Source organism: Pyricularia grisea, assembly GCF_004355905.1.
Source record: "Pyricularia grisea strain NI907 chromosome V map unlocalized Pyricularia_grisea_NI907_Scaffold_6, whole genome shotgun sequence".
Lineage (NCBI taxonomy): Eukaryota > Fungi > Ascomycota > Sordariomycetes > Magnaporthales > Pyriculariaceae > Pyricularia > Pyricularia grisea.
In genome coordinates, this window is record NW_022156719.1 from 985,332 (window position 1) to 1,010,648 (window position 25,317).

Genomic DNA, 25,317 nt, shown 5'->3' on the forward strand with positions numbered 1-25,317 from the left:
ACCTACCGCCGCAAAAAAACCCCAAAAAAAAAAAAACCGATACGAAACAACTTACCACCCGACGTACGATAGCGAATACATTCAGGCAGGCAGGCAGGCAGGGAGCCAGCTCATTAGGCGAGGCTATTGCGACCGCTACGAATCACACGAGCCCATCCCTCGACATCAACAGACAGTAAAAAAAAAATGCAGCCAACACAACGCCTTCTCATGAAGGGTGTCTTCCGCAAGTTCCGGTTGACGACCAAGGACGCCAACAAGGGCTTCTACAAGGGAACGGGTACTGGATCGATGGGTCGGCACACAAAGTACGGAGGCTATATTGTCGAGTTTGACAAGGTCAGGACGTACGTCGTGCCAAAGAACCTGGACGAGTTCAAGGTATGTTTTTTTTTATGTTCTGTTACAGCCTCTTCTCTACACCATTCATACGAATGATCGGACACCTAGGTTCTCTCTGTATACGAAAATCTTACATGCACATCTTTGGGAGACGGCTCTTTTAAACTAACAGACGACAAAACTCCAGCTTTCCCCCTTCGTCACCAAGAAGATGAGTCCCACCTTCGGTTTCGGCTCTTACCAGGGACAAGGACTGGCGGGCCCCAAGAGCCCTGAGCTTTACCTGAGCAGGTGGAAGGCCGAGAACGGCTTTGACTGAGTACGAGCGGATGGCAGGATATGAAGACGACGGGTCGGGGGGTCGTGCTGTTCAGAAAGAAAGAAAGCTGTTGAAGTTTGGGGACTTTCGGGGATTATTGAACCGAACGAATACAAGTAACAACCTTTGCTACTCAATATCGGCAAATTGTTTCTCAAGCGCTGGCATTGAAGGTGCGGGCAAGTTACCATTGGATGAAAAAAAAGCAGCCAATGCTTTGGTTGCAAAAATGTACAACAAACATAGAGCAGAGACCGACACTGTTGAACGAAACTTGTATTATTATACTAGCAAGTATTGGTCTAATTTAGACAACTGTACAAATCAAAGGACAGGTCCCTTGGGACTATTACACAAGAGGATGCGTTCTGTTTTCCAACCACCAATTTCCAATGAATGTGTTGAGCAAGCCTGTTGTTTTTGGCATGGGTGGAAAATCAAACAAAGAAAAAATTACAGACTGTGTCGAAGACAGTTAGCATTACAAATATGATAGCAAGCTGATGTAAAGACAAAAGAGAATAGGTTTAGTTGTGTCAGTGATGCCTAGGCAGACCTTCATCAGCGGTGATGAACTTCTCCAGTTGTGGGCGTCCTTCCAGATTAGGCGAAGACATTGGCGTTTCATAGAAGCCCGGCGATGCAAGTGTGTTGTCCTCGGCTGGAGCCACTTGATCCTTGGCGTTGCGTGAAGGGCCATCCCCAACTGCTGTTCCTACATTCTCCGAGGTTGTTGGTCGGCTTCTCTGTGCATTAGTGAGATCCTTGATCGACGATGTCGTCGTTGGGCTCATCGGCAGGTCTGTTTGCCCATTCGCGGCGCCGGTATCCATTACTGATGTCAAGGTCATCATGCTCGCCGTGTCTGCCTCCTTATTTAGCGAGAATGGGACTGAGATCCCATCCACGGTGGGACGTTTTCCGGTGGCACCCGTCACAGCATCTGGCACGGAAAGCAGGCCAGACCCACCGGCCGCTTCGGCCTCCTTCTCCCGTCTTTGAGCGATCAAATTGGCGACTGGTGTGGCTTCGGCCTCGGCGGCCTCTTGACCACCTCCGGCCTGATTATCTTCCTTGACAGCCATGCTTTTCTGCTGGCTGTGTGACTGGGGCGAGGATGGCCCCTCTTGCTGCTGGAGTTCTGAGAACTTACGGGCACCCGTGCCCTCTCCCGGCGCTGGAGCCTTTGTTTCGGGTGAATCCGCTTTCTCTTCTCTGTTGACCGTGAGCTCGTCATGTTTGGATCCCCAGAGAGACCACAGTGACAATCCCATGCTGCGTGTCTTTTTCTTTTCCGAAAGGTCGGCGCCAATCCTCCTCCGCCCGGCCAGGGCACTCGGGGGTGGATGCTCTCCGGTGCCAAAGCTTTCAAACCCGGCCTCAGCCTGCTTCATGCGATTCTTTTGGACTTTCTTGGCCGTGTTGCTGTACTTTTTGGAAAACTTGTTGTTGGCCTCGAGCCACTTGCTAACCGGTCCTTCCTTGGCTGTTCCGATCAGATCACGATCCATGCAGCATCCCGGGAGCTCCGAAGCTGGGGCCAGTGGGTAGACGTGTCCATGTCTATCAACCCTCTGTCGGATCATATGGTCTTGGAAGTGCGGCAAAGGGTCGCCAGCTTTTCCAACGCTGCCTGGAGTATCTTTATTTTGAGAAGACGTTGTACCCTGCTCACTCGTTAGCTAGAATTCCACGCATCACATATAGTTATTGACGGACCGGGGAACATACATGCGCGTTTCCATTACCACTACGTCCATTTTCGCCACCAGATTCGGAGGACGAAGAAACAACCGATACGGTATCGTCGGCAAGAATGTCTATTTCCGTTCGTTGTGCGCGCTGATCAACAAGATTACAATCAGTCACCATTCAGACTCGACATGTCTTTTTCTAGACACTTCATGGACTCACCGCAAGAGCCCAAGCACCAAACTGGGCAATAGATCGATACATGAACTTGGCTGGCCGGGTGAAGCTGAGGGTTGGAGCAACATGACACATGTCATCCCAGACCTGTAGCTGAACGTCGGTGGGCTTGTAGTGTTCTATCAAAGCCCTGTCGGCGTCGGTGAGAAGGGCTTCAGGGGGCATGTATTTGCTCGGATTTGCACACTTGTGAGCGAGATAAATCTGCTCATCACGAAGTACTTCGCCGCCACCAGTCATAATGAATAGTGGAGGAAGGCCACCAAGGGTAGGCTGCATTACCGGGCTAACTAGAGGGTGTTTGAGCAGATCGTTTGTTGTATACATCTGTAGACGGTTTGTCAGTTTTTAACTAAGCCAGATTTTGCAAGGACTGCTACTTACTTGAATTTGCTCCTCAATTTGCACTGATTTGCCATTGATGGTCACCGAAAGATGAATCTCGTTGTCCTCTGCTGCCGAAGTGTCCGCTAAGTTGGTTCCGCCTATGTGAGTAGCATCGTCAGTCCTGAACAAATAACGCCGCGCCTTTGCTGAAGGATCAACCCCACCTTTCTCCGATTCCCCATTGTTATCAGCCCTGGTGGCTTTCATCTTCCTGACCTCCTCTGTAGTTGGTGGTGGCCAGGACTCCGAAGGCTTGTGGTGGAATCCATACTGCGGAATGTAGTCCATATCCGAAGGAATGGCAACACTGGGAAACGAGTGCGTTAGGTCCACCCATGGGCTTATAAGCACCGCCCCTGCTGGTAGTGCGATCCCGCGGTCTCTCAGAGTTACCAGAACAGAGAGGACCATGCCACCTCCTGCGGAATCACCCGCAAGTATAATCGTGTTGGGCGCATGGCCAGCCTCTAGCAGGTATAAATAGGTAGCCAAGCAGTCCTGGAGCCCACATGGGAAGGGGAACTGGGGCGCCAAACGATAACGAGGGGCAATGACGCGTGCCTTGAGCTTTCGGGCGTGTCTTTGGATCTGGTATCGATGCTCATCGACGCTGCCAAAGAAGTAGGCACCTCCGTGTATGTACAGCATGATCCGCTTGCAGGGTTGTGCGTCCTCCTTCCTTCGACGGTAGTCGGAACGCATCTCAACCCATTCGGCCCGGAGGGGACTCTTTGGCTTACGCCATTGCCACCACTTGGTGCCGCCCACTGCGCGGATACCCTCGGGCCCGAGTTGTTCCTCGAGAAGGGAGGCTGCCCGGAGCGACTGAGGCTCTGGGATGTTGATCTCCTCGACTTTCACCCATTGGGGATGTGGAACCCACTGGGCTGTGAAGGCCTGGAGTTCTTCGACAGTGTGTTTAGACGCAAACTCGAGAAAGGCTTTGATGAGATGCAGACCCTCATCATATGGAAGATGCGCAGTCGGACGTTGACGTAAAGGTTTGCGATTTAAGAACTGCGTGAGGGAGCAAGCATGCAATGTCAGCTGTTGTATCCTGGGTTGTGTGCACCCTGTATACCTTCTGGATCTAGGTCTAGGTCTAGATCTATATCTAGTTCTCACTGGAGCTAGCAGCGATATATGTGGTGCTCGACACCACACGGTGAACGGTGGACCTGGACTTGATGGAGAGATTGAAGCTCCTGTGGAGCTATTGCTGCACTCACATGGGTCACGAAAGTCGACACCACCGTCGGGGTGACGGCCAATGAAACGGTCGCTGTGTTCATGTTTATGTTTAGATGTTTGACGTGATTTGCTGGCCGTCGGGTGAATGCATGTGGCGGGAAGCTCCCGACCAGCTCTACATAGCACAAGCCATAATTATTCTTTCAAAATATTCCCGACAATGCTGTGGTGTTCAATTGAGTCAACTGGGTGATTTGGGACGAAAGCAAGAGCGCCAATCCATGCGGTCCATTGCTCCCTAGGAGACACGGTGGGAAAGGTTAATTAGCCGGTCGGGTAGGGGACTTTTTTTTGGCTCGTGCGCTATGTTTGACCAGTTTCGGCGCGAATCAAAGGCCGTGTGGATGGAATTGAATTTCACGGTGATGTCATTCAATGCCAATGATCTGCTCTACAAGTCAGTCAGTGCAAGACCCTGGGTTGCTGCTACGCTACCCCTCTTGTCGGGCTGTCACTGGAATGAATTACAGTGCAGAGTTAAACAAGCTTGACAAGCAATCAGCGAGCTACCCAATTCACAACAACCCTGCTGGTCTTTCACAGCCTTTGGGGTGGTCTGTGCATTTTGGACAGGCAGAATTTGAAATGAAGCTCAATGGGATCTAACATGATGTGAAAACTTTTTTTGGCCAATTGCAAGGTCCAGTCGCCTTAACCTTTGAACTTATCAACTTACGACTTACGTACGATACGACGTATGTTAAGGGCCATTGATATAAGTATGGGGATCTTAACAAAGTGCCAGACCCTAGCCTCTCGAATCATTTTGAAAGAGTCGAGTCACCAAGAAACTCGCAGACAAGGACGTTCCCTACTTGATCCTTTTTCCCATCACTTCTCGACGCGTTTATATAGTACGCATGAGCTTCCGCGGCAGATCGCACCAGCCCCAGCTCCAATCGATGACCACGATCGGCTTCCTCCCGCTTCTTCAGGGTCAGGCATCCTATCTTTAATATAAGAACGGCATGAATTCTACCAAGGAGCTTCCCAATAGCGGGGAAAATCCGGAGTCCGCCGCGTGCTGAATGATATGCAAGCAATTGCTACCAAAAGAAAATCCCGACACCTACTCCGTACCTTACCATACGGTACTTCTACAACAACCCAACCACAAATCGCTGAATCATGCTCCACATCGCCGGGTAGGTGTCTAAAACATGGTGAGCTATCTTAAGATCAACTCTCTGTGCGATTCATCACCAGCCTTTCCAGTGAAAACAACACGAAAGAAGTTTATCTAGTGCTGGCTAAACTCGAGACATTATGGACGTGTCAACAGCACCGACGTAAACAAGTGGCAGACGGTTCTTTTTTTTTTCTCATCTGCCACCGCCATTTGCGCTGACATCTGCACGTCTTTCAATATTGTTCTCCATGATGACACGCGAGCTGAAAGCTGAGTGACGCGACATCAGCACGGAATGTCCGTCGACTCATCTGACATCCATACTTGTGAATCTTTTGATCTACAAACCATCTACAGTAGAACCAACAAACAATGGAGGCCAGAAGAAAGTGGGTCGATCTCGTGGAGGCTTTGCTCACCCGCGTTCCGGCAGACGGTGCTTAGATGCTTTTGCAGCAGAAGTCTGCTCCATTCAGATGCTATGTTTACGAGAACGAACTGGCTTTGAGTGAGGCCTCAGCTTTCACGATTTCTTTGTACGGAGATACCATAATCCCTAATACATGGAGACCACTGCAAGCTGCTTCCCCAGGCCAAACCCACAAATAGCTTTAGCTTACGCGGACCGACATTCTGGTTGGAACAAGGGTCCCAAGGCTAGTGTCCTGCAGTCTTAATGTTGGCTGGCAGATGCGGGAAGCTTACCCCTGTCTTCTTTTTTCATGCTGATGACATCCAAGGTGGGTGGACATCCATCCATCCCACTGCCACAATCCGGTTTTGGTGTTGGTAGCCTTGGGGTTGTTTAAACTCGCAGCAAGCAACAAGCCGGCTTGCCAGCCACACCCGACTACTGATTCTCTGTTATAATGCATCGTCAAATCTAGAATTCGACGACGTTGACTCGGCAAGTCCAGGTCTACCCAGTTAGTTGCATGTACCCAGTCAAGCAAAGCCACGCTTATTGGTTCCGATCACATGTTGAATGGCCTTTACCGGTACCGGTCATATTTGGCATTAATCCTCTTTCTTCAAGATCCTGAATGTCCTTTTCCGAGCGGTGGTTTTCCTTTATCATCAGCTTCCAATCATCCTTGATCATATTTCCCAAACCAGCAGAATCTCGCCTCAGATTCAGGTTTATATGAGGGACTGCTCACCCGCGTCTATTTTTCAACCCGTTGTTCTGTACTACATCATCTCTGGCCGATTCCATTGCAGCACAGCATCTTCAGCCTAGATTACAGGCTGTCCTTCAGCAAGATGACCAACGGTTCACTCGTCGCCCCTCGCCCGCCTCCCCATGGCGAATATACCCTGGAGGCACAACGTCCGAGGAAGAGACTTCAAAAGCCCTTTCTGAAGCAGCCGAAACAACAACCTTCATTTGGTACTACCGGCACCGCCTCGAGCCCAAGCCCCGGGAAAAGCAAAGCCTCCCGTGGAACGAGGTTATGGGATCGAGCACGCACACCACCCCTTCAGACTATCCCGCCTCAGCCTGATCTTAGCGATGCGAAGTGGGCAGATTATCTTCACAGGTCTCCCTCGATCGGATGCCCAGAGCATCAAGATGGCGCCGTCAACATAATACCCGAGTTTGCCCACCTAGGAGTCCACAGGTTAGAGCGAAGGTCGCAAATGGAGTCTCACTACAGCACTCCAGACTCGATTACCTCGACCGAGTCGGCGAGGCTGCGGACACACGCCAAAACCCCGGTTTTCCGTATAGGACAACTTGAGGGCACTGCAGCACGTATGAAGCGTCAACTTAAACGACAGAGTGCCGAGATGGGCGCTTTGGACTCTGAACGGTTGGCCAAATCTTCACCCTGGCGAACTCCACGCTCAGCGCCCCTACCAGGCATCCGTCATTTACAAGGGAGGAGTCTACCACCTCTGCCGGGACGAAAACGCAGCCGAAGTGAGTTGACAATCAGTGCACCCATACCCGGACGATGGCGCAGTCCGAGTGACCTGACTTCGGTCGACCCACCCCCGACCGGACGATGGCGTAGCCCAAGTGACTTGTCATCGGTCGACTCGTCCTCGACCGGACGACGGCGCAGTCCGAGTGACTTCTCATCGGTTGACGTACCCCCGACTGGACGATGGCGAAGTCCAAGTGACCTCTCATCGGTCAGCTCACCTCCGACTGGACGATGGCGGAGTCGGAGTGACTTGTCATCAGTTGGCTCGCCTCCACCACTCGAAAGAGGCGGCCAATCACCAGTGTCGGACGCTGGCACGCTCGTCTCATTTGACGACGAGACTATCTACTTCAGGCCAACATCGTTCTGTATGGAGCCTCCATCGCCCCCAGTGAAACCCTTTGAGCAACCGAGGGAGGCACCGAGGGCACCGAGCAGCCCCGCACAGACTAGCATCGGCTTGCAGATATGCCTAGAGCTTCTCACTCGAGAACTGTCGTCGACATTACACGACAAAGCGGGTCGCTCGTCCAGTACCACCCAGTCTCAATTGCAGGTCTGGGTCATGATCGAGGCCTACGAGAGACTGCGGGAACAACTGGCCTCGGAACCGGCTATGCGCTTGTCGCCAGATGATTCTGGAGCTGCCGAGACTATGATCAACACATGGCTACGTGCGCTATACGCTATTCACGAATCGTTAACTAAGAGCCAACGGACAGGTTTCAGTGATAGCGACGGTTTGCCTAGGGAGACTCTCGACTAGACTCTAGATGGTCGAGATGAAATGCTGGATGTCGAACATTTGTGACGTCCAAAAGTTTGTATTACAAGAACGAATGATGCCTTCCAATGACAGTCTCATGCGTCACGTCATGGTACCGAAGAATCGTATATGGAGATGTGGGGCTGGGCGTTTACGACTTGGAATTTTACTGTTACGATAACACGATGAGGACATGGGGAAATGTTTTCAATGCACCTTTTTTTCCTTTGTTTACTTACAACATAAATCTAGTTCTCTTTTTGTTTTTAATGATTTACCGGTTTTGACGGATAACTGTGACCAACGACCAAGTGTTGATGATACAGGTTGAGATCATGCTAAGATCGATATATGAGATCATAATGACAGGGGTACGTCTCCACTCCTGGCCAGGGTCTTAATGGTCTGTGCGGGTAAGCTCGAAGTCATTCATTTGTCTCCACAAATGGGTGGCACGCTCGTGTCTGCCATTCAACCTTCAAAGAAATCGTTTTCGGTTCTCGGCCAGCATCAGTCATGGACGACGACGATTTTGGGGCTGACGATGACTTTATTCAGGCCCTTGCAGGGGTTGATGCTGGGCCTTCGCGCAGTTCTCGGCCGCAGCAGCAGGTACAGGCCCAACGTCTAACAGCTGGAGGAGCACCGGCAAGGGTCCAGCAACCGACTCCGCAGCGCATCCAACAACCCACGCCGCAGCGAGTCGACAAAGCTCCGCCCCAGGCTGCAAATGGCGGCGCCGCCAAGATCGTGCAGCCGACGCCGCAGGCACTCCCATCCAAGTCGTCAGGCTCCTCGATTCTTGTGTCGCCTAGGCAGAAGAGCAACCCGGTGCTCGAATGGATCAAGTCGGTCCCCTGGGAATACAGCGATATTCCGGCGGACTATGTGCTTGGTTTGACCACATGTGCCCTATTCCTAAGGTAAGGTGATGCATGTGCGAGACATTTCCAGTGAGGAGTGATGCACAACAAAAATAGGAGAATGATCTACCAAGACTTTCAGCTGATGAATCCCTTCTGCCTTTTTCATTTTTGTCGTCGTCGTTGTACAGCCTCAAGTATCACAGGCTGCATCCAGAGTACATCTATACTCGTATCCGCAATCTGCAGGGCAAATTCAACATGCGCATACTGCTCACCATGGTCGACATACCGAACCACGAGGAGGCACTACGGGAGCTGTCCAAGACGTCGCTGGTCAACGACGTGACGCTGATGCTGTGCTGGTCGTCGCACGAGGCGGCCCGCTACCTGGAGCTGTACAAGTCGTATGAGCATGCCAGCTTTGCGGCCATCCGCGCTCCCCCAGCAACCGGCTACGCTGAGAAGCTGGTCGAGTTCGTGACGGTGCCGCGCGCCATCAACAAGGCCGACGCCGTGGCCCTGGTTAGCACATTTGGCAGTCTGAGAAACGCCATCAACGCCGACCCGGACCAGGTCGCTGCCGTGAGCGGCTGGGGCGAGCGCAAGGTCAAGGCCTGGTGCAAGGTGGTGGAGCAGCCGTTCAGGGTCAAAAAGGCCGGAGCGGGAAGGAAGAAGGGCGGTCCCGCGGCGGTGCCGTTGAGGGAGAGCGTGGGTGGCAGCCGCGCGGGGGCTGCGCAGAATGCGCATATGGCGAGCCAGATTCAAATCTGGAACCCGAACATCGCCGATGTGGACGACGAGGATGCCATGCTCGAGGCGGCCCTCGAGGAGTCGAGGAGGATGTCGGGCATGGAAACAAACAGCGCGGTGCAGAACGAGGATACGAACGCCGCAGAAGTCGAGGGCAGTGGCAACAGCCCTGGTGCTATTGAAGCTGCTCCAAAGAACAAAGAGCAGCTCAGCGACGGGATAGCAGCGGCCTTGGCGAGACTGCGTGAAAATGGTTGATTTCACCGCATGGACAATCTTGTCACCCAAACAGCATGCCCATTTTTCACCCCTCATAACCAAGACCCCGAGGTGGCCGATATTTGCGGCCGAAGGAGTATGTTGATCTCTTCTAGTTTCGCGAGTGTGACCGCTCACTAACCCCAACAGCCGATCACGCGCTCCCACCCCATCCGGAAGGTGGTTTAGTCCAGTGATGGTCTGGACATTTGCGGCTCGCCAATCGATTCAAGACGGGATATGGAGCTAGCCAAGAGGGAAAGGAAAGGAGGTTGAAGTGAAGAAATAAACTGTGGATTAATACACGCGAATATAAAAAAAAACAGCAAAAATGTACCCCACATCTACCTAATTTCCATGAGTGACTGGATCATGGATGCATAGGATTTATCGAGGCCCGCAATCCCATATTCTCTGTATATATTGTTATCTGTTTTGCCCGTTCAACCTACCACTTAAGGACAACATATTTACTACCCACGCAAAGATGCTGTTCTGTGCGAACTGTCATTCGTCACATTGTTTGGGTTGCGTGTGCAGATGTCTTGCATGCGATGACGAGCGCCATGGCGCTAGAGTCCGTCACAAGGCCCGAGTGGGTGGGCACCGCTACTTTCATAGTTGTCAGGGCCTGAGGCAAGCTATTATAATTCTCTTATTTTAAGAAAAAGACTCGGAGAAAAAAAAGGTCCTTCGGGCTAGTCTTTTGGAGGGACGGGTGGGGGAGAAGCTTGTCATCAATATTACAAACTTGTAAAGGTCGCATCGTACAAAAACCCCGGACTCGGCAGGATTTTGGTGCGGGGTTTTTGTTTTGCTGGTCACATCTTTGTCGAACCTGCATATTTTTGTCTCGCCTTTTTGTGTCTAGCGTCTGGTCACATACTCACCTTTTTATTATTATTTGAAATACTTATCGTGGTGCACGCGACGTCAGATTTTTCTTTTGGGTTCAAAGATGATGGTTTTTGTCTCACAGTTGGAGGTCTTAGTTCAAAACTTTGTTTTTTGTTAATCGTTGGTCCCATGGGTGATTATTTTGGTAAGCATTCTCTTTGTTATGGCGGTGTCGTTCAACGACTACAAACAAGGTAGGAAAATGGACTGTATCCGTAAAATAAAAGGTGATTTTGTACGTGTATAAGGCCGAGCAGGGGTGGGATTTTGGTTCGGAATGGCGGCGCCTTAATTGCATGCTATCTCAACAGCGCCGCCGTCTATTGAAGCCACTTAAGTGTTTGCTTTCATGGGGGGCTCTAGTCGAGTTTTGGTATACCACTACACGGCAATCTCGGCCGGGGAGATTCTTGCTTCTCCTTGTCGGTAGAGTTCCTGAAAGTCATGCGATGGTCAAAAAATAAGGAAAGTAATCTAACAATTTGTTTCACCGTCCGGGGTTGGTTGCTCTCGACTGTTTGCTGTTCCTGATTCATCTAGCCACCGCGAAAGTGGCGCACGCAAACCTCCCTCCTCCAGCCAGCAGATACAGGGTACAGCCTTGGTGTTCACCAGGAACCTGCCGGGTATTGGTTCGCGTCAAGGCAGGGCAAACAAGTCCCGAATCAGGGCCTTTCACTCATTGTTTCCGATATTTGACCTTTTTTTGTGCCTTGTGCCATATATTTGTTACGGTGTGCTTTATATATGAAATTCTTTACTCATATGGCCTTAAAATGACGGTGACTTGTTTTGTTTATGCTTTGTCAACATCCCTCCCACGCTTGCCACCTTGTAAGGTGACAAGCGTCAGAGGTTGAGAAATGAATAATGAATAATAAAACCGGCAATGCAAAGGGTTTTTCTGATTTATCACCGCCGAAAGCCACCCGCATGCAGATTACTTTCTTTTTTGTATTGCCCATGTGGCCCGCTAAGGGACCAGGGGAGAAAATGAGAGTAAGTTTGCATTGAATCAGGTCCAAGACTGGTCTTTTGCTCCTACTCTGAGGTAGGCCTGAGTCTAGACTAGAACTGAACCAATATTTGGATGCAGTTAACTCGTGTGCAACGTGCCTCTGTTCATTCCTTTTGCTGGCAATGTTACCTCGAGCAGGTACCTGCTAAATTGTACCCCAACTGCGGGCGGGTTGCCATTATAGTAGCACATGGGCTAAATGACAAGTTTACAGAGGTACCTACCTACCTTGGGGTCCATCCATCCCCTGATCACTTCCGCTTCGGGCAGGTCCCATCTAGGTGGCTTGTGGCATCACAATTATACTTTTCGACCTTAATCGGCTGCAAGAGCCTCCCAAGCCTCCCTCCCCTTTGAATTGCAACTGACTTGAGTACCTCGTTCCTTGATGTAGTAGTACCTGAACGCGTTCGAGTGAATCTAGAAACATCGATCTACGTGTCGTTGTCTTTATTGTTGATCAACGACACCTAGTTTCTTTTTGTGGCTACGAACATCAACATTGATTCATTCAGCAAGAACCTCATCAAAACCCCTCTAGTTGATGAAACTGTCTCATCTTCTCCATTCTCCTTTGCTTAGCATCGTTGAATAGAGCAGAAGATCAGATACCAAAAATCTGGCTAGACCAGGGGTCGTCAACAAAGGAGCTCGGAGTGCACAAGGACCGTGAGCCACCGTTTGTTGACATAGATGTGTTTATGGGACGACATGGACTCGAATCGAACAGATCCGGCGAGGTTGGGCCGATTCCTCGCATTCAACCCTGTTCCTGTTATTACTTTCATTCTTTTTTTTTTCTCCTCTCAGGCAGTGCCTGACTGACTGACTTTAGTCGGTTCATCAAATTTGAAGTTGCATTGGAGAGGATTCCCTTCTCCTCATCGCACCTACCTTGTCTCCTCCTTACCTACTACTTACTCCACGTCCCCACACCCCGGGTCATTTGCTCGACTGCCGGATGCTCCCATGGCCTCCCCTGGTGTCCTCTGATCCACCCGGCCCGGTTTATCTTAATGACATCCATACCCTTAGGTACCTTATAAGACGCCCCCGAGCCCTAGCAGGTTCTTTCTTTTGTAGTTTGGTTTTTTTTTGTTTTTTTTCTCCTCCGACTATGTCCTCTCATCCCGCCTGACACTTCCCCCCCACGAGGCGTCAAGAAGGCTGTGACTGACCGCTTTGGTCTGGTACTCGTCCTGTCACCGCGTGTCCTGGCCCTTCACCGTGTGTTGGAGCACCATTTATCACACCATAATCCATACCACACACCCTGTACATATTACCTCCTCTTCCTCCTCCTCCTTCTCCCCCTCACTTTGAGTAACACCTCATCTAGCCTTCATAGCTAGCAGAAACAAAAACAGGTGTTTTCTCTATCTCCTTTCAAGATGCGGCACATGCGACTTGGAGACTTGTTGTCCTTCATAGGGCTCGCGTCGCTCACCTTTGCGTCGCCCCTGGCCAAGCGAGAAATCCAGTACTCGCCAAACCGTGAAAAGGCTGAGGCGGTCAAGGCTGCCTTTCGCAGGAGTTGGGATGGGTATATGCAACAAGCTTTTCCACACGACACCCTGAGGCCGGTCTCTGGAGGCTGGGCGGATGATAGGTAAGGCTGTTCCTGTGGTTTTGCGTGATCCCTTGTTTGGATCATCTTTTCATTTCTGTAGATATCCTGGCTCTAGGTATTTTTCACTTGAGATGATATACATGAAAATTCAAGAGGTAATCATACTGATGAGTGGCTCCATAGGAATGGTTGGGGTGCTAGTGCTGTCGATGCCTTTGGCACGGCCATTGTGATGGACGAGCAGGCGATTGTCAAGCAGATCCTGGACTTTGTGCCGACTATCGATTTTGACAAGACGTCGAGCGAGATTTCTCTCTTTGAGACGACGATTCGCTATCTTGGTGGTTTGGTCTCGGGTAAGAAATTTCCCCTTCGTATTCTAATCCGCAAGACTCCCTATGATGATAACTGACATTACAACCTAGCATATGACCTTCTGACGGAGCCCAATGGCAAACACGCAACGGGTAACGAGACCCTGGTCAAGGCGGTGCTTTCTCAAGCGGAACGTCTGGCGACGAACCTAAAGTTCGCTTTCGACACGCCATCCGGAATCCCTGACAACTCGGTTTACTTCAATCCGTCACGGAGGGCTGGGTCGCAAACCAACGGGATCGCAACCATTGGTACCCTGCAGCTCGAGTGGACACGATTGGCAGATCTGACAGGAAACCCCGTGTTCTCTGAGCTGGCGCTCAAGGCCAACTCATATTTGCTCGACCCGAAACCGGCACTGGGCGAACCGTTCCCTGGCTTGCTCGGGACCAACGTCAACATCACGACGGGCCTGTTTACTGATGGAAACGGCGGCTGGGGTGGTGGCACTGACAGCTTCTACGAGTACCTCATCAAGATGTACCTGTACGATCCCGACCGCTTTGGTCAGTACAAAGACCGCTGGGTGCTGGCTGCCGACTCGAGTATCACATACATGGCGTCCCACCCATCCACGCGCCCTGACCTCACGTTCCTGGCCGAATGGAGGAACACTTCGTTGCGCTACATCTCGCAGCATCGTAAGTCCAATTTGCGCTTATGATTTTATTCGGTCCTCTCTTGGTCATCAGAGCATATGATACTGACAAGAAAAAAAAAACAGTCGCATGTTTCGACGGTGGCAACTTCATCCTGGGAGGCCTGACACTCCAGAACCAAAAGTACATCGACTTTGGCCTCGCGCTGACCAACGCCTGCCACGAGACGTACATCCAGACGGCTACAGGGATCGGGCCCGAGGTTTTCCGGTGGCAGGACGCATCCGCTGCCAACAGCAGCACGAACCCGCCACCCCCAGCAGATCTCCAGGAGTTTTACAAGCGGGCAGGCTTCTGGATCCCGCCATCCAGCGACATTGGTGGCGCGTCAATCTATCAGCTGCGGCCCGAGGTGATCGAGTCCTTCTACTACGCGTACCGGGCCACAGGTGACACAAAGTACCAGGACTGGGCCTGGGAGGCCTTTCTCAGCATCAACCGCACCTGCGCCGCCGGTACCGCATACTCATCCATAAACGACGTCAACGCACCCGGCGGCGGTGGCTCCATGGACTTCCAGGAGAGTTTCTGGTTTGCTGAGACCATGAAGTACTCGTACCTCATCCACGCCGAGGATGCGCCGTGGCAGGTCAAGGCCGACCGGACCAACGGGTGGGTATTCAACACGGAGGCGCACCCTATGAAGGTCCACGGGCGACCTGGTTAAGGTTTCTTTCTTAATATCATTACTTCTTATGTTTTCGTTTGATCCTACCGAGCCCTAACAGGCAATGAATGACCGATTTATTATATAGTTAGTCACATGGCGAGTTGTGGCTATTTTCCTCTTCTGAATGTGGTCCCTTTTGTGCTTACTTCGATGATTAGCATACGAGAAGATGACACCGAGCATTGAATAGTATATGATGTCTCGATAGAAACAGTATTAATTGGTATTAATACAAAGTAGTGAAATGTGAACAATTTTCAATACTTGAAAATAAAAAAGAAATGCCCGGATCATAAGTTTTGGTTTTCCTGCCGTTCATCCAATGGCCTTACTTATTCCCCCTGAACGCCAAGACCTGACTACCAACATAATCTAGTCGGTCGTAATGCTAACAAAAGAGAAAACGAGTGAAAAGACAATGAGAAGTAAAATAGGGACCACAGGTCGCGTAAACACATAAAAAAAAGAAAACAAAGGAAAGAAAAAAAAAAACTCTGTCACGCAGCAGACCCCGTCAGAGGCCCACCACCACCGGCCTCTGCCATGGAGTTGAACAACTTGACGAGCAACATGGCAGCGGCGGCGGCGGCACCGCCGACGACGACCATCTGCACTGCACCGACCAACCCTTTGCGCACACACCGGCGGCCCGACCAACCGGTCACGAAGCAAGTCTTGGCGTAGCCAAACGAAAACAGCGCGACGGCCATGACGGCGACGCTGATGGACCAGGCGCGGTGCAGACCGTCGGCGGCGGTGGGTCCGGACACGACGACGTAGGGCAGCAGCGGCAGCAGCCCGCCCAAAAAGTAGCCCAGCGCGATGGTCAGGCCCGACACGAGCGCGCGCGACGACTCGGGCGCGGGCTCCCGGTGGTGGAAGTGCATCAGGAAGTCGGGCAGCTTCTTGCCCGTCGAGATGTGGGCGGCCAGCGCGTCGACGGTGGGCTTGGGGACGTCGTAGGGCGCAAAGACGGACCGCACTGCTTCGATTGTCGCGTCTGCGTCTGTGCTTATCATGTGGTTGGTCTGGGTGAGGGTTTCTTGGTATGATGCGCTGTTTTGGGGGAGGGTGTGGTGTTAGTTTTTTTTTTTTTTTTTTTTTTTTTTTTTTTTTTTTTTTTTTTTTTTTTTTTTTTTTTTTTTTTTTTTTTCATCAGTGTACTTTTGAAAGTATTTCGATGGGAGATGGGGGACAGGGTAAGGGGGAAAACAAAGGCCAAAAAAAAATTATAATGGCTAGAAGTATGCTTACATTTCACTCTTGGCACCCAAGTAGCCACCTAGACCCATCGAGATGGCACCGGCGATGAGCTCAGCCAAACCGCCGTAGATGACGATGCGGCTGTCGTCGAGGGCGGAGAGGCCAGCCGTCAAGGCAAAAGGGACGGTGAGTCCATCCGACAGCCCGATGGTGGCGTCGGATATTATACGGGCGCTGATGCGGCGCGAGGAAGACGATGACGACGACGCCTGGCTGTCTGTGCTGCCGAGCGTGTGGCTGCTGGTCTGCGACTCGACGTCGTCGTCCTCGGTTGCTCTCCTCCTGCCGCAGCCCAAAAGGGGTTCCTGCTCGCCGGCCCTCGCGGCTGTGCTGAATGGCGACAGCGTCGAGGGGCTGGAGCTGTTGTCGTCGTCGTTGTTGGGGTCCTGGCTGCGGCGGAGCAGGGCCACGAGGCTGTTTTTGGCGGCCACGATGGACATGATGGTGGCTTCTCTTTTTTTGTGTGTGTGTGTGTGTATTGAGGAGTATGTGTAGGTGGTTTTATTGGTCTTTCAAGTTGGCAGACCGTTTTTTCAAGCTGCTGCCTGGAAGACGAATGAAGGAATGTGAAGAGAAGATGGTATCCAGGTGTTAATGCTGAAAGAAGCCCAGGTCCACGCCAGGGACAGGGACAGGCAGGTAGCTTTTATGGAATTGATGCTCTGCCGTCTTGAATGCCTTTGAGAGATCCGATACAAAATATCGCCAGAAATCGAAATCTGTATGTACTTTTTTTCTCTCAACACACTGATTAGTTGCCTGGTGCCCGGGTATTCTGTTGATAGATTTCCAAACGCTCAGACACAACTCGGGATGAACAAAGAAAGAAGGAAGCACGGGGGACAAGGAAGTCAGAGCACCCTCAAATATGTCTTCCTTTTCCTGGGGGAGAGTTTTTTTTTCCTGCTCGTTCCCATTCAAATGCAGGAACACTCATGCGGATCGAATCCACCTGTGCCTTGCTCTACGTGAGATAATAAATAAAAAAAAATGGCGAATTAATCAACTCATGGATGACCTGGCGGCACCCAAGTGCTAGACGAGCTGTCTTATACCGAACAAAGAAGTAGTTTTGGCGTTTGACAAATGACACGGCCGCATTAGTCGAATAAGCAGCAATTGGAAGCTTCGTCATTGGTCAATCAGGACAAAGAAACTCCAAATGATCCCGGTAATTTTGTTTTTGTTCTTGCTACCCCCCGATCTTCGCTTGTGCGTGCCTTGCCTTTTAAATTGCTCCTGTCTGTGGGCACTCAAAAAGTCTATCAAGCTTGCGTCTGCATCTATCGTTTTCTACGCGCATTTACATGGATGAGGTCTCGAAATGGAAGGTCTTGGCTAATAAAGATCGTTGTGCTGACCATTAGAGACGATGTGATTGGCTAAAGCGGGGTCAGGGTCTTGCGTCGCGCAGCTTTTGCGACATGGATCTCCCCAGCGTAAAGTACCCCGACTGGATTGACTTTCTGTTGTCGTATCGTAAGCAAACTGGACAAAAAAAAAAAAAAAAAAAAAGTGAAATCCGCCCCTTCGCTTAAAAGGTGCGGACAGAAAATTCTGTGATAAGCGGCTTACATTTCCGTGAAGCTTTAGTTGCGGTCAGGAAAGGGACCTATGAGCAGATAGTAGGAGGTGGTGGTGATGGTGAAAAGTCTAGAAACTGATGGTATTTTCTGGAGTAAAAGGGAAGAAAAAACGGGGCTTGATAGAAACAAACCTCCGACATGAAAGAGGCATATATATAAATCTGTCCTCAATTGGCCTTCGCACCATATGGTACTCTCGACCACTTTGCAAGTTCTCGATGCCTTGAGTCTATCCACCAAGGAGCAAAAGAAGCAACACAACCATTATATAGCGCCCAGTTACTCATGTCCCCCCGCCTTGACATCAATAGTAAAAAAAAAAAAAAAAAAAAAAAAAGGCCAATGTCGGCCTTCCCCCGCCCCCCCTCGGGTTCATCCAAACAAACTTCTGCACCTCAATTTGCCGACCGACTAGACTTGTCAAATGACTCCCCCAAAACACTCACCGTTTTGGTATCGTATACCCCGCTCGGAGCTCGCACATTATGTGTATTCCGAGAAGGCGCAGGGGACTAGACCGAGCGAGATGGTGTTGGTATAGAATGACTTGCTTCGACTTTTGACTCCGGAAAGAGCTAGATGTTGCGATGGGACAAAAATCAAAAGCATTGTACATTTCGCGCCCAATCGCAAGTTTTTATTCCTTTTAACTTGTTGAGTGACTGAGTCGAGCATATTCTCTGTCCTTCAAGCTTCGCACACTTCATAGAAATAATATCAAAAGGTCAACTGTAGAAGCAAGTACTTTGATCTATGATGCGACTTATATCTGGCTATGCTGGCAGTTCTGAATGACCCAGAGATAATACGCGGTGGCCACCTCCCACCGCCGTTGGACACAGGCTGAACTACTATGAGTATTTAGATGATCTGATTAGGGATGGCATAGGGAAATACCCGGACAAAGTCCGGAATCCGGAAAGTCAAGTCTATCGTCATCGGAAGTATCTGGCTTGCTGGGCTGAGAAGCTTAATCGACAGAAGGTTGCAATATGTTTTGAACAGAAAAGGCAAATACGCTCACGATGGCACACTCCTGTCATGGCATGAGGTATACAAGGACATCCAATATCATCACATTAGGTCAAGCAGCTCGTCCTTTGCTGGAACGGAGCATGTCCGGAAAAGTCTTAGCCGTTCAGCTCGGGTATGCTAGTTCTAGGTTATGGTGGGCAGAATTAATCTTACTCCCCCCCGAGACTCTCTTGGCTTGAAAATTACATACACGGTGCCCGGGGCAGACACTTGCCTTTTGAAAACATATTCCGTATGTCATCGGCATCGGTATTTGATCACGCCGTTCTAGTTTTCTAACCATTGGCGGGATAGAGTAAGTGTTGGTAGACCCCCTGGGTAACAACGCTCAACCCCCAACCTATACAAGGTTGGTCGATATTAGTGTTTCTTTGATCTGGGGCTCTAGAATGAGATCGAGGACTCGAGACATAATACTTGGATATTACTCGTCGAGTCTCGATACCTAAAGTTCTTAACAAAGTCCACCATGACCTACTGCGTAGGGACCAAACCCATTCATGCTCATGTCCGTGATTCACCTGGAAGTGACGCTTTCATTTTGTCCTCTCTTCTTCCGATTCTATTCGCAATTCTTACACTAGCATCTGGTTGCAGACAGGACCCCAGTCCATGAAGCAAACTGTAGCCGCATCACCGATACTCTGGCATTTGCCTATAGAGATGTGTATCCACTTGTATATCGATGCTGAAAGATACACCACCGGAGGACAAACAATAGCTTTGTCTAGGCGTATGTCCGAGCAGCGGTATTCTCATTATCCAGCGCTACTTTCAAGCGCGCCCCCGGTATAGCCGAGCTGGTTGTACTGTCCTAGACACGACCAGCGCACCAGGAAGAACCGCCTTTTTTTTTCGGAATGCATGCAATCTTAACAGTCTCGAAGCCAGACTATCAGCAACAATGCAACGAAGCACATGTGTCGAGGTCTTGGCCATGGTCTCAGTAACAGGACAGAGTTCCCCTCCGGTACTCCGTCGTATTGAAGGCGTCACAAGGTGTTTGGGTGTGTCGAAGAAACAAAAAAAAAAGAGGCCAACGCAACTTAACACGAGGATTCACCGGGCTACACGTTGGCACGCGGATGGCCACACGGCAGATGCTCTTGTGAGACCTGAATGTTTGTCAGATGTCATTTTCGATGAGTTGAATGCATCAGTGTGGATGGATGGATGGGTGCCCAAATGTGGAATATCATTATTTTTGGTGACATGGTGATTCAAAGAGTGATGTTTCTCAAATCTGTTTTTGGCTCCATTGTTTGGCCTAGGCAACTGGTACTGCATGTATGCTTGAAATTTTATTTTTATTTTGATAGAATCTGTAACCGCAAACGACACGTTTACGGTGCGAAAAGCTGTAACTATGTTGGACTATAATTACCTGGCAAGGTAGGTAGGCTTAATAATATGCATGTGATGGACGGGGTTGTGTAAGAGATAGAGTTGTAAGGGGGGTTATTTGAGCGAGGTAGGCTAACAATGCTAGGTAAGGTGTACCTTATATGCATGGGTTTCGAATTGGGTTATTATGCATGTGAGAGATGTCAGTTTTCAAGGTCGGTGAAGTGCTTTCTTTCAATCTTTATTTGCTTGACTGCGTTGTTGGTTCGTTCGTACGAATAGTAAAGATGCAGGATCAGGTCAAAAATAAATCAGTCAGTTCATAGTTCATTTGGGTTGTTTTGTCCGTGGTTTGTACTAATGTATGTACAAAGTAAATTATTGTACTTACCCCAATGTAGGTAAGCCAAGAAGATGCTGCCTGCCAATGACTTGATGGGCCGACTCGACTCATTGTCCAGACCAGACGGAAGGAAGGTTGTGAAAAATTTCAAAATTTACAGTGGAAAGATGAGGTAGCGTCATACTTTCGTCACGTGTGTGGTCGCACTGTGTTGTGTAAACGATTTTCGATTTCCTTGGCTTCCCTTTGCTAACAATCCAGTCAATCAGACCAAAACATCTTGGCTGATCTCCGGGCGGGCATCTTGATCGAGGGCAAACATCAGTCAACCCGGGGTTGATCATATTAACCGACCGAAGGAAAAAAAAAAAAAAAAAAAAAAAAAACTCTTCGCACGCACTAGCAGAGGAGGATCAATAAGCGAGGCGGGATACGATCGTTTTTTGTTCTTGGTGTTGGAGATAAATATAATCTAATCATATTGTTAACCTTAGAAATTTTGCATTGATTTCCTTCTCATACAATTTTTTTTTTTTTATGTTTGAAGAGCGCCGATACTGACTGAAGCTTGTTTTGTTTATACTTCACCCAGAAACAATCGTCCAAGGTCGATAAAAAGAAGGAAAAAAAAAAAAAAAAAGTTGTACGAAGATTGATGGGATTGCTGTGCCATGAGTTCATCCTGACTCTTCAACAGGGCTAACCCTTGGGTTTGGCATGCTCATGAGGCTCAGCCTGGCCGTACTTTACTGTAGTGCGCATCAATTCGGGGCATCTACCACAATTGGAACGAATTACTAGCGTATGCGAGGTAATACGTCGACAGGTGTCGTTCTCATTCTGATTTTGAAACTCCTGCAGATCATCCACCAGGTTGCCACTTGGGGTCGTTCACGCTAAATACAGGCCTAAACGGTGACAGAAAGGAAAATCGATAACCATCAAGGAGGTCTCGAGACTGAGGAGGTTTGATTAACTACCAAGTTCATTCCTTATGTAACAGCACGGTCTTTTGTGAACCGCGCTTTGTTTAGTGTTTGTAATGGTCTCGCTTTCGTGTTCATCTCCAACCTTTTTTACTACCTAGGGTAGGCATTCACCGAGAAGACAACTGACAAAGTATTTTCCATGTTATTGTTCCGTTTAACGCGCCAAGGAATTTTTTGAACAAATGCTTCCCCCCTCGGGTAGCAGAATCAGTTTGTTGTTCTTTATTTACTTATTTCGATACTTTGCCACGAAGAAACCCATAGGTATTGTGGGAATGTTGAACGTCCAAACCAATCCTTGGCTGTGGAGACACCGGGCTTTATTGAGCCCATGGAAGGGATTTGTCGGACCCTCCCGTCGCACCTCCAACAGGAGGGTCCCAGTTTCACGCCAAAACGCCAAGATCCTGGAAATGGAAGCAAGGCATGTCACAACCAATTTCATCAGGCGCCGCAGAGCTGTGGAATATCGCTAAAAGGAATGCCTTGGTCATCCCCCGAAACAAAAATTGCATTGTGCCGCTTTACCGGAGGAAATCAAGTCGAAGCCAAGCGAAGAGGTGATTGCTGATCCGACAAAGGGGAATCTGGGGGAATCCCAAAAGAGAGAAAAAAAGACTTATTATGTTTAAAAAAAAATAATTTTCAAGAGATGGTCTAAAACGGCCGATTGTGTAACAGCGGCTAACATGGATGATCACAGCAAACAACCCAATAATACATCAGACCAAATATATCCACACCACACCATCGTCGGAGCTGACTATCTGAAATAAATACCGGTAAAACATGCAAATGCAACAGACTCCCTATGGTAGATGTATAAAAAAAAAAGTTCACCTCCATCTTACAGTACATCTCCCGGTCCTGTGAAAATGTAATGTAGATAGACTCTTGGGATTCAGACGAGACGAAGTCTAGAAAAATGCACATTTGCCATGTGTCTTCCGTCACTAAATTAATGATTTGTGCTTTTTTAGTTTATTTCTTTTTATCAGAGTCTATGTACTTTACTTCGGCATCATGTCCGAATCCCGAGTTTGTAATAATTTATCCCCTTTCCCCTTTATAACAAATGGGGACACGAAACACTAGAGTACCACCAATCAAAAGGCGTTATCCATACTGGCCGAAACAAGCTCTGTGTGGTTCCGCTACTTATTGTGGCAGAATGAGGCTCCTAATGCGCGTGGATCGACGTTGAACGGGAGATCCACACCGGCAAATTTCTTGGACCAGATCCTTGAAGGTCGCACTCCACATCGCGACAATGACCGTTGCAGATGTCTCGACATTATGCCCACTTACAATGACCCTCCCAGCCCCCTGTCACCCGCCAAAAGTTGCGTTGGCAAGAGAATATCCCCCCACCTAAACACCAGCGGACATCCTAAATAGGTTCAACTCCTTGATAGTCATGGTCCACTCGCTATCTTTGCCGTCGTCCCATGCGCTGTTCCTGGTCCCACCGGCATGGTACGATGGACACGCCCCCCTTCTCCCATCAAGGGCCATGCCGTCCATCTCAACTGAAATGAGGAAGGTCAAGAGACAGGGCTGGGATAGGGGGCCGTCGGACTGGACTAGGGGTTGGGTGGACCGGGCCAAAACGGAAAATATCTATTAAACTGCCATCCCATAGAAGAGTAGCACAAAACCATCACGAACTCGAGATTCACTTTCTCTCTTCCCTTCTTACCTTCTTACTATCCTTCAATCCTCCGGCAGGCTGTAGTTCCTTTCCTTAAGGTCCTTTTAGTAACTTTCGCTTCGACTTCACCTGTGCAGGCACAACTTTTTAGGGAAAAACAACCAAAAAAAAACAACATCAATACCCTTCTCATCGTCGAATCCTCTCTTATATTTCATTTCAGTGCTTCCATTTTTGGCCTGTTCTCCAGTCAAAATGCCTTCCATCACACGAACTCTGGCCTTCTCGGCCCTTCTGGCTTTTGCCAACGCTCAGGGTGCTGTCCAGAAGGCTGTTGGTGAAAAGGGCACGAGTGCACCTCTCCAGCGTATGTCTCCGCCCCAAACCAACCAGTAAAGCAGTTATACGCTCAATATACTCTTATATATACTAACAAAAAAAAATGACAACTCACTACAGTCGACGTCAACAACCCTGCCGACGCCAACTTCATCTCGGACGCCGAGATCAGGGAGAACATGGTCAACGCTTGCGGAAGGACTGCTGCTGGTAACATTGATATCGGCGAGACCTCTGAGATCAACCTGTCCAAGAATGCCGTCACCACCGTCAAGAAGGGCAGCAACCTTGTCCTCACCATCAAGCAGGGCGGTTCTCAAGGTGCTGGTCCTTACGACTGCGACCTGGATCTCACCAACAACTCCAACGGTTTGACTGGCCAGACCAAGCTCACGACCAAGGAGACCAAGAACGGCGACAACATCGAGGTCACCGCCACGATGCCCAACAACATGACTTGCATTGGTGGTAAGTGTTCAATGCTGAAGTAACCATTTGGTGGTGGTTCACGACAAAATCCTCCCCAATAAATGTGCCAACCGCTCCGGGAATGACTTTTTTTTTGACTGACTCTCTTTTTTCTTTTTACCACTTAATCTAGGCTCCACTGGTGATCTTTGCATGGTTCGTTGCCGTAACAAGCAGAACTTTGGTGGTTGCGTCGCCATCCAGCAGACCGACATCACCGCCCACGTCAACACGGTCGACAACATCAAGACCGCCGCCACCGCCAAGAGCGCCAGCGACCAGGTCAAGGCCGACCAGCGCGACTTCGAAACCACCTCCGAGGCCATCGCCACCGCTTCCCTGGCCGACCAGGGCGCGGCCGTCGCCAAGGCGCTGGTTGAGCACAACACGGCCAACGGCGTCCTCAAGGACCAGAACACCACCCGCGTCGCCGCCCCCGCCGCCTCCACCAGCGGCGCCGCCAAGAAGAACACCGGCGGCAAGAAGAAGGGCACCGCCAACGCCAAGGGAGGCAAGAAGAACAACAACGCCGCCAACGCCAAGGGTGCAAAGGCTAACGGTAACGGCGGAGACAACAACGGAAAGAACAACAACAAGAAGCGCGAGCTGTTCAAGGAGCTCATCAAGGAGATCAACAAGAGGTTAGAGGCCGAGGCCGACGAGCAGACCCAGCCGGCCGAGACCACTACGCAGGCAGCTACCGAAGAGGGCTATTTTGATGATGAAGAGTAGAAGGTTTTTTTTTAATCTTTTCCCGTTACTCTCATTAAGCAAAACCTCCTTTTTTTTTATTTTTAAACAGTATCATGTCAAGTAGCAGATAATGAATGGTTCGGGGTTTTTCCTCCAACGGGGTGGCATTTACTTGTCTTACCAGTCCGAGGGTTTTCCCCCCAAATGGTCTTCGTTATCTCTGTTTATATGTAAATGTCTTCTATGCACATCTTTCCAGTTATTTTTTTTCTGTTACTTATTTGGAGCCCTTATTCTTAGTTGGAACTACTACTTTGCTTTGGCCTTTTGTTTTGTGAGCTTTTAGAAGGATAATCCGGACTGGTCCCAGGTTTCGCTTGTTTTTGGGGATTTTTAAAAAAAGAGCGAGCATGTATTTTCCTCCCCCCCCTTCCAAATAAACCAAAATCATCTTAAAAATTCTAAAACTTGTTCGGGAAGAGGGAATAA

At 49.7% G+C, this 25,317-nt stretch overlaps 6 protein-coding genes across 6 annotated transcripts; 4 read left to right on the plus strand and 2 right to left on the minus strand.

Moving 5' to 3' along the window:
* Position 1: 1 nt before the first annotated feature.
* Positions 2 to 4,562, minus strand: PgNI_08249 (uncharacterized protein). The gene is made up of 6 exons (XM_031128248.1): positions 4,207 to 4,562; positions 2,975 to 3,994; positions 2,576 to 2,917; positions 2,393 to 2,503; positions 524 to 2,328; positions 2 to 374 (listed from the first exon to the last, which is right to left on the minus strand). The coding sequence occupies exons 1-5, from the start codon at positions 4,267 to 4,269 to the stop codon at positions 1,198 to 1,200; spliced, it is 2,667 nt and encodes an 888-aa protein (XP_030978880.1). The 5' UTR covers positions 4,270 to 4,562; the 3' UTR covers positions 2 to 374; positions 524 to 1,197.
* On the plus strand, positions 187 to 661 carry PgNI_08250 (uncharacterized protein; the record flags this gene model as incomplete). Its single annotated transcript, XM_031128249.1, has 2 exons — positions 187 to 381; positions 530 to 661. The coding sequence occupies 2 exons, from the start codon at positions 187 to 189 to the stop codon at positions 659 to 661; spliced, it is 327 nt and encodes a 108-aa protein (XP_030978774.1).
* Positions 4,563 to 6,435: 1,873 nt separating the features above from the next.
* Positions 6,436 to 10,335, plus strand: PgNI_08251 (uncharacterized protein). The gene is made up of 3 exons (XM_031128250.1): positions 6,436 to 8,977; positions 9,109 to 10,025; positions 10,079 to 10,335. The coding sequence occupies exons 1-2, from the start codon at positions 8,571 to 8,573 to the stop codon at positions 9,926 to 9,928; spliced, it is 1,227 nt and encodes a 408-aa protein (XP_030979144.1). The 5' UTR covers positions 6,436 to 8,570; the 3' UTR covers positions 9,929 to 10,025; positions 10,079 to 10,335.
* Positions 10,336 to 12,482: 2,147 nt separating this feature from the next.
* On the plus strand, positions 12,483 to 15,370 carry PgNI_08252 (uncharacterized protein). The gene is made up of 4 exons (XM_031128251.1): positions 12,483 to 13,452; positions 13,597 to 13,769; positions 13,839 to 14,429; positions 14,513 to 15,370. The coding sequence occupies exons 1-4, from the start codon at positions 13,235 to 13,237 to the stop codon at positions 15,112 to 15,114; spliced, it is 1,584 nt and encodes a 527-aa protein (XP_030978772.1). The 5' UTR covers positions 12,483 to 13,234; the 3' UTR covers positions 15,115 to 15,370.
* A 244-nt stretch (positions 15,371 to 15,614) lies between these two features.
* On the minus strand, positions 15,615 to 16,820 carry PgNI_08253 (uncharacterized protein; the record flags this gene model as incomplete). Its single annotated transcript, XM_031128252.1, has 2 exons — positions 15,615 to 16,173; positions 16,372 to 16,820. 2 exons carry the CDS (start codon positions 16,818 to 16,820, stop codon positions 15,615 to 15,617), a joined length of 1,008 nt encoding a protein of 335 aa, XP_030978773.1.
* Positions 16,821 to 23,387: 6,567 nt separating this feature from the next.
* Positions 23,388 to 24,987, plus strand: PgNI_08254 (uncharacterized protein). The gene is made up of 3 exons (XM_031128253.1): positions 23,388 to 23,695; positions 23,788 to 24,135; positions 24,269 to 24,987. Exons 1-3 carry the CDS (start codon positions 23,584 to 23,586, stop codon positions 24,865 to 24,867), a joined length of 1,059 nt encoding a protein of 352 aa, XP_030978777.1. The 5' UTR covers positions 23,388 to 23,583; the 3' UTR covers positions 24,868 to 24,987.
* The last annotated feature ends 330 nt before the right edge of the window (positions 24,988 to 25,317 follow it).

Coding starts and splice junctions, on each gene's coding strand:
- PgNI_08251 (XM_031128250.1), top strand. CDS start 8,571: ATGGACGACGACGATTTTGGGGCTGACGATGACTTTATTCAGGCCCTT. Junction 8,978..9,108: donor ACATGTGCCCTATTCCTAAG/GTAAGGTGATGC, acceptor GTCGTTGTACAG/CCTCAAGTATCACAGGCTGC.
- PgNI_08249 (XM_031128248.1), bottom strand. CDS start 4,269: ATGAACACAGCGACCGTTTCATTGGCCGTCACCCCGACGGTGGTGTCG. Junction 2,504..2,575: donor TTGGTGCTTGGGCTCTTGCG/GTGAGTCCATGA, acceptor CTTGTTGATCAG/CGCGCACAACGAACGGAAAT. Junction 2,329..2,392: donor GTGGTAATGGAAACGCGCAT/GTATGTTCCCCG, acceptor ACGAGTGAGCAG/GGTACAACGTCTTCTCAAAA.
- PgNI_08254 (XM_031128253.1), top strand. CDS start 23,584: ATGCCTTCCATCACACGAACTCTGGCCTTCTCGGCCCTTCTGGCTTTT. Junction 23,696..23,787: donor CACGAGTGCACCTCTCCAGC/GTATGTCTCCGC, acceptor AACTCACTACAG/TCGACGTCAACAACCCTGCC. Junction 24,136..24,268: donor CAACATGACTTGCATTGGTG/GTAAGTGTTCAA, acceptor CACTTAATCTAG/GCTCCACTGGTGATCTTTGC.
- PgNI_08252 (XM_031128251.1), top strand. CDS start 13,235: ATGCGGCACATGCGACTTGGAGACTTGTTGTCCTTCATAGGGCTCGCG. Junction 13,453..13,596: donor GGAGGCTGGGCGGATGATAG/GTAAGGCTGTTC, acceptor GTGGCTCCATAG/GAATGGTTGGGGTGCTAGTG. Junction 13,770..13,838: donor TCTTGGTGGTTTGGTCTCGG/GTAAGAAATTTC, acceptor ATTACAACCTAG/CATATGACCTTCTGACGGAG.